Source organism: Aythya ferina (genome assembly GCF_964211825.1).
Source record: "Aythya ferina genome assembly, chromosome: 2".
NCBI lineage: Eukaryota > Metazoa > Chordata > Aves > Anseriformes > Anatidae > Aythya > Aythya ferina.
Genome location: NC_140297.1, coordinates 81,280,027 through 81,287,653, shown reverse-complemented (window position 1 = coordinate 81,287,653; position 7,627 = coordinate 81,280,027). Strand labels below are relative to the sequence as shown.

The 7,627-nt window shown below is 54.0% G+C and overlaps 1 protein-coding gene across 1 annotated transcript in view; it reads left to right on the top strand.

The window, feature by feature from the left end:
• Window positions 1-3,920: 3,920 nt before the first annotated feature.
• Window positions 3,921-7,627, top strand: part of BCL2 (BCL2 apoptosis regulator) — a 91,795-nt gene continuing 88,088 nt past the window's right edge. The window contains exon 1 of the mRNA XM_084509887.1: window positions 3,921-6,173. Within this exon, the coding sequence (XP_084366013.1) occupies window positions 5,589-6,173 (585 nt within the window). The 5' untranslated portion in view covers window positions 3,921-5,588. The remainder of the gene's footprint in view (window positions 6,174-7,627) is intronic.

Below are 7,627 nucleotides of genomic sequence, written 5' to 3'. Positions count from 1 at the left end.
AACTTGCACTGAAGGAAGTAGAAAAGTGTGGTTTTATTTTTTTTAACCCCTGATGCTGCATATCAAACTTGGAGAAGTGGAAGCATTTTGAAAAACTGATTTGGGAAGGTTGGCTTTTGGTGAAACTTTGAAGGGAGGAATATGCTACTCAACTTGCTGTATGGTAGAGTGCCACTCAGGCAGACTGAAATTTTATTTTTCTAAGTTGAAAACAAGTTTGTTTTCAGCCTGGAGGGAAATCCCCATGTTAATTTTAAACCTTTCGAGTTCTAACTATGAAGTTAATTCTGTAGTAGTGCTGCTAGAGAAATATAAATAAACCCAAGATGGTAAAGCAACACATATGTGCCTAATACTAGGCGTGATACCAAACACTGAGAATTGATTTCCTTGGCCAAAGCAGAGTTAAATGTTGTAATGATACCAGCTGTAAATAATGTGTAAAACAATAAGTCTTGACTTTGAAAGGTTCTCGGCACAATTTACCTGGTAGTGAAATATCCCTTTTAAAGCCTGTTAGAAGAAAGCGGTGAAAATGAAGTGTGTTGGCCTTTATCTCAAGGCATTCACTCAAAAATGCTTTCCCTTTTTTCTTCAAGGAGAAGGATTTCCAGCGGTGCCCATCAGGCCTGTTACAGGGAGCTGGCTGCAGCTGTTTTGCCTCCCTCCACCCCTTACATCTTGGCAAGAAGTAAAGGTGGGTGAGGGATGAGTACTGTAAGAGGGCTCTGAAAGGCAGGAGCTGTGTGGACCCTAAGCCTCTCAGGCTGCTGCCTTTCCTGGAAAGCCCAATTAAGGCCCCATGAAATAAACTGTAATTGTAGGTTAAGCGGGCTTTCAACTTTTTACAGTAGCTTTCTGTGCTCTGCAGACAAAAAGGATCCGCTCCGCACCTGTAACATTTGCAGCTCCGGGAGGATGAAAGGCAATCTCCCGTTTCAGGAATGCGCTCTGCAGAAGTGCTCATTTGTTCCAGTTAACCTGCTGCGGTCCCGGTTAAAAACAAGAAAAACGTTCATCTAAACTTCAGGGATGCTACTTTTTCCTTTTAATTTTGCACGCAGAAAACCTTTTTAAGAAGTGTTGTGTACCACAGTGGATAGCAGCATTAGGCAGCACCGAGCATAACAGAAGAGGTGCTCTTAGCAATGAACGGTGCTACACAGTCAATAGCAAGGAATTAAATGCAGGCGGGCAGGTCTCTAAAAGAGCATTCTTTCCAAGGCATTTTGTGTGGCTTGGCAAAGACACCGCAGGGCTGTGGGTGTCATGGTCTCATGGCCAGAAACAAACGCGCGAGGTCACGCAGTCAATAGCTACTTTTAGGCAGGGCAAGTTGCAGCGGTAGAACAGGCAGCTCCGGTGGGCATGAGGGTGTGCAGGGCAAACACGGGATGGTGTGGAAAGGAGAAGCACCGAATGCCATGAAGAAACCCAGCTGAAGCGTAGCTGTGGCTGAAGCCCCACTGGACACGCCACCAGTTGGCATTTACGGTGTCATGGGCTGTACGGGGAGCAGCCCAGGGATTGAGTCCTGTCACACGGAGCAAACACACACCCCGCTTATTTGTGCCTGCTCAGGCAGCCCTTTAAGCAATTGCTTTTATGCAACCTGCCTGCTCATGAGCATAGGAAATAAAAAAGGCAGAAAATAGGAAATAAAGGCCCAAGTACAGGCAAGGAAGCTGGCTCACCAAAATTATCTGTCCTTTATGCTGCTAGGTCTGGCTGATACCCCTTGTCGATGCTCCTGCCCCAGTTAATGCTCAGGTGAGCTGCTTTCATCCGAGCTGCTGCTCGTCTTCCTGATTTACTTCCGATCTTTTCTGCAGCTGATTCTTTTTATTCGTCTGATGAAGTTCAGTGGTTCCACTCACGTGAAGATAGACGTGTGCACAGAAGGCTCTGCAGGATCAGATGTTTGGTAGCCAACGTGTTATGCTGCTACCTGAAAGCACAGCAGTGATTTCTTAACTGACTCTGCATTCGTTTCATGTTCCTCATTACATCCTGAGCCTCTCTCGCTGCTTTGTTCTATATACCCCCAAAAAAACATGTTGCCTGCATTTTGGATGCCTTTTTAGCTGCTGTTTTATCCCGCTGAGCTCAAACAAACAAGGCAAAAACCGGTACTGTAATGCAAACTTGTGAAACTTGAATACACGCTCATCACCCACTCAGGTGGCGTTATAATTGGGTTTAAGATGCCGCTCCCTTCAATTGCAGGCATAAATGCAGGTCAGCTGCAATGCATTGGACACAATAAGAAAAAAAAAAAAAAAAAAAGACTTTAAATGTGCTTTTTTTTTTTTTTTTTCTTTTTTTATTACACCAGAGCCCAGTTTGTCCTTCCTCAAGGCACAGTTTTGTTTCCCAATGACTCACCCTTAATGCCCTAGTTTAAAGCGAGCAGTTCCTAGGATTTTTCTCGTGTGGTTTCCATCTCTTGGTCTCAGCCGTGTTCGGTGTTAGCAAGCTTTCCTGTCAGTCATGATTGCTGTTGTCGTATTAGCCTTTCAGAAAGGCTGGGATCTCTCATTGCTATAGCAAAGTGCTGGATGTTGTAGGGGGAAAAAAAAAGCATCCCTACTAAACCCCCTCCAAACAGAGCATCTCCTGAAGTTTTGCTGTACCTGTTGCTACCAGAAATTGGTTACAAATTCTAAAACTATTTTCCTGTTCACATGTTCTCTGCTCGTTTCGATGGTCTTACACGTCCCCCCACACGAAATGCCCTGAGCAAATTCCGGGGCATTTTCCACGCCTCCTTATCAGGAGCGATGCATCCCCAAAGCCTTCCTTTCGGGGGGCTGCCGCCCAGCATCCAGGCACCTGGCCACGCCGGGAGGGGACCCAGGGGACCCAGGGGACTCTTCCTTCCCTCTCCCGGCAGGAGGGAGGAAAAAAAAATACTGCTGGGGGGCCAGCGGCGGCCGCTGGGTGGCAACAGCACCCCGCCGGGGCTGTGCCGCAGGGTGCCGGCTCGGGGATTCAGGGGGGGCTCCCCGAAGCGAAAGGGGGCGCCCCTGCTGGGGGTGGGGGGCTTCTCGTCGGCAGCCCCTTTCTCAAGAGCTTTGTCCTGCTGCCGGGCAGCTCTCGGAGTAGGGACTGGAGGGAAAAAGGGGGGTGAAGGGGCAGCATCCCTGCCCTAGGGACCCCCCGTCGGAGCAAACGCCCGGTCCAGGCTTAATTCATGTGTTTTTGTTTTTTTTCCTGGGGGGGTTCATGCACGGGATCGTCATCCCCATCACCCCCGGGTGGGCTTGTAGACAAAACCAGGCAGGGTGATTCAATCGGGCTTCTGGCGCATCTCCCTCCTCAGCAGAGGGAGGCGCTGAGCAGCTCCTCGCCCCCCTTTCCCCTGGGATTTCTCCCCACCTCCCGGCCCGGCACCGCTCGTCCCTGCCCTTCGGCCCCTTGCCCTCCTGTCTCCCCTGAAGCCCCCCGGGCCGGGTTTAGGGGGGCACGGGGCGCCCCCTCCTGCAAAAAGCCCTAAAATTCCCCTTACCCACGGGCAGCGGCAGCAGGTGCGCGCCGGGGCTGCAGCGGGGGCAGCCCCCGGGGGCTTTTACGGAAGGGGGCGCCTCGGTTTATTCCTCACCACCCTTAGCTTTTCTATTTTGTATATTTTGTATATTTTGTATTTTTGTATTTTTAATTAATTTTTTTTTATTTTAATTTCTTCTTTGGAAACAAATCCGTGCAGCCGCAGCGACCTCGGGGGGGCGGCGCGGAGCCACCCGCGGCGCTGCCGGCCCCCGCCGCCCGCTTCCTCGGGGGAGGAGGAGGAGGAGGAAGAAGAGGAGGAGGAGAAGGAGGAGGAAGAGGAGGAGGAGGAGGCCACCGCCCCGCCCCGCCGCCGCCCCGCCGCCGGCCCCAGCCCCGCGCCCGCCGCGATGGAGGGCGGGCCCGGGCGGCGCGGGGCTGCTCGCCCTCTCCCCCTTTCCCTTTTTTTTTTTTTTTCCTTTTCACCCTTTTTCCCTTTTCCTATTTTTTTTTCCCCTCCCACCTTTCCCCCTTTTCTTGAATGAACCGTGAGGCGGAGCTCTAGCAACCCACGGCGGCCGGAGCCTCCCCCCTTCCACCGCCACCCCCCCCCCACTCCCCAACGGGGCTCCGCTCCTCCCCGCCTCTCCCCGCCCCCGCTGCGCTCCGCTCCCCCTTCACCCCCCTCCTTTACCCCCCCCTCAGCCTCCCGGAGCCTCCCGGAGCCGCCGCCGGCAGCAGCAGCAGCGCGGGGAGCCCGGAGGAGCCGCCCGGAGCCTTGCGCCGAGCTTGCGCCGAGGTTGCGCGGCCGGGCAGCGGTGCCCAGCGGTGCCCATCGGCGGCGGCGGTGGTGGTGGTGGAGGTGGAGGTGGTGGCGGCCCGTCCTCGCCCCTCGTCGCCTTCTCCTTCCTCCTCGGGTACAAAAGCGGCTGGGGAAATGGCATTATTTCTGCCGGGGGCCACGCTCGCCAGCCGCTCGCCTCCTTTTTTAAAAAAGCAAAACCGCCCGACGCTCCTGCTGGTGAAAAAGAATTGATTTCTTTCCTTTTCTATTTTTTTTTTTAATACATATTTTTATTATTTTTTTTTTTTCATGTGTGTGGAAGCGCCGGGCTCCTGCGATCGGTGTCTGAATGAAACTACGTAAATGCATATGCCCCTACGGCGCACTGGAGGGAAAAAACGGAGCGCTTCGGCCACAGCCTGCCTTCAGATGTGCTTCAGCTGCTCTCCAGGATTTGCCGTCTCTCCGGAGCTGTTCGCCTCCCCGGGCTCCGAGGCGGGATTTGCTGAGCTTTGACAGATCTCCGGAGATGCCTCTTAAACGGGAGTCTGGGAAAAAACATTGGAAATCGTAGGGAGCTTGTTTTTTGTTTTTTGTTTTTGTTTTTTTTTTTTGCCCCTTTCCCACCCCCTCGGGGACTTGAAGCATCAGAGCGGCCGGAGCTTTAACGTTTCTGAAGACTTGGCGATGTTTGGGTCGTGTCGTTGCCGGTGTTTTTTTTAGAGGAAACTTGACAGAGGAACATATTTATAGTCCCAAGTAAGTACTTTACAGAGGAAATTTAGTTGTTGTCACTTAAAAGAGCGGTGTCGAGGTTTCTAGCTTGCAGGGCGTCGGATTAGCGCTCGCCCAAGGCTGCCTTGCAGGTCGCGTTGAGTTGCAGCCCTGGCGGTGTGCGTTCGCCCGCTCCTCCCTGTCCCCGGTAGCTCGGCACCGAGGGGAAAATGCACCTGGTTCTGAATAAGTGTGAGATTTTTGAAAATGTGTCTCCGCACCGAGGAGGAAGTGTTTGCTAAAGCAGGTTTATAATAAGTAATAAATGTGCGTCTGGAAGTAGAGTATTTACAGCGTGTTTTTTTTGCCCGTATTTATACCGTGCATCTCAAAGCGAGGAGGCAACACTGAGAAGACAACTGTACCTCCGAGACCCTGGGAACTCCCCCACGTCACCATGAATGAAACCGTGCCCGCTACCGTAACTGGATTATAATTTTTTGGTGTTATTAAATTTATTATCATTGGCTGCTTTACTTTTTTGGGTTCATCCTGCCCCTCTTCTTCCTCTCTCCCTTCCTCTTGCTGCTCCCTCTCGGAAATCATGGCTCATCCCGGGAGAAGAGGCTACGATAACCGGGAGATAGTGCTGAAGTACATCCACTATAAACTCTCGCAGAGGGGATACGACTGGGCTGCCGGCGAGGACAGGGCGCCCGCGCCTACGGCTCTCGCTCCTGCTGCTGCTGCGGTTGCTGCTGCTGGGACTCCCTCCCGCCACCGCCCCGCCGGGCTGCTGTCCCCGCACCCCGAGCCCCCCGGCTCGGCTGCTGCTAGCGAGGCGCCCCCGGGCGAGGGGCTGCGCCCCGCGCCCCCCGTGGTCCACCTTGCCCTGCGCCAGGCTGGGGACGAGTTCTCCCGTCGCTACCAGCGGGACTTCGCCCAGATGTCCGGCCAGCTGCACCTGACGCCCTTCACGGCCAGAGGCCGCTTCGTGGCCGTGGTGGAGGAGCTCTTCCGAGACGGGGTGAACTGGGGCCGGATCGTGGCCTTCTTCGAGTTCGGCGGCGTCATGTGCGTGGAGAGCGTCAACCGGGAGATGTCTCCCCTGGTGGACAGCATCGCCGCCTGGATGACCGAGTACCTGAACCGGCACCTGCACAACTGGATCCAGGACAACGGAGGTTGGGTACGTGCCCCGTGCTTTGCTTTCCTGCTCCGATGGCTCCGATGGCTGGGGTGGCTCTGGGGCTCACGGGTGTCCACTTGTGCTCACCTCGGTGCTCACCTCGGGATGTGAGGTTTGCCTGCTGCATCTTTGCACCGGTGTGGGCCTTCTGCTGGCTCCTCTGCTGTCGGGTGTCACCTCGTGGTGGGGCTGCAGTGAAACAATGTTGGTTTTTAAGTGGGGGGGAGCAGCTGCAGCTCCCTCCTCAGGTGCTGAAAGGCCAAGCAAGGCGCCCTCTCCATCAGAGGGCTCCGCTTTCCCATCCCCTTCACCCACCGGTGGCATCAGCCCTGGCCAAGGCTTGTTCCAACACAGCATGGGAAGGGGTTGCAGAGGCTGGGGATGGGCATGGGGAGTGGCAGGTCCTGGATGTGGGGACCATGTGGACATCCCTGCACATTGGGGTGATGCACCGGGCACGGCGTGTGTGGGGGCGCGGTGCTAGAGGCAACCAAATGGGCAGGTGACTGCTGGTGCCACGGCGGCAGCTGGAACAGGGCTCCGTGGCAGAGGATGTTTCTGGTGTGAAAAGTCTGTCTTTGTCTCACCACGAAACAAAGGTGCCGGGAGACAGGTCCGTGGGATTGTTCCGGAAAATTTAGCGTTTGTTGTGAAGTCAAATGCGGATACGTTTCCGGGGTAGAAGGCACCTCTGGCTGAGGTTGGTTTTAGCATCATCCAGAAAGGGAAGATTTCCACTTGTGGAAAATGGACAGGTTTTACGCTCGTAGTCAATCAAGCACCCTCCCTTTTTCTCTCTCTCTTTCCAAAATAAATAACCGCATTTGGAAGTGGAAGGGTATTTCTTTCCTTTTTCCGGTATTAATTGACATGCTGTGACAAAATGTGGTCCCAGCCACTCTCCCGCAAACCAAACCTGCTGAATGTACACAAAGCTTGCGAAATTCATGTGTTGGGGTGAGACCAGGCAACAGCTGTACCAAAGTAGAAACTTTATATACGGGCTGAGAGCGAGCATCAGTCACCTGGAAATGGAGGTGTGCTGGCCAGGAGATCGGTAATTCCAGGCTCGGTCTCCCGTGAAACACAGGCAGCGAGAGGACTTGGTTGCATGGCATGCCTTTGGGGGAGGTGTGTGTGAAGGAATGGAAAATACAGCATGTGTTTCCCAGTTTGTAAGCCCGGCGTTTGCAAAGCGTTAAATTTTCAGCGTTTGGTCCCTCGCTGGCTTAGCGTTACGCTCGGTGGCATGCCGCCCACATTGACCGTCTATTAAAACGTGAAGGCATTGCCTTCCCTCTGCCAAGCCCACCTGAGCCGAGGGCACGAGTGTCTGGGGATATGGAGGACATGAGCATGCTGCCCCAGCGAAGGGAGGAAGACTTCGGGGCCTTCTTCTCAGCTGAAATCTCCCAGAGGGTGCTGCAGGTCCCTGGCTGCAAGCCGCGCTCCAG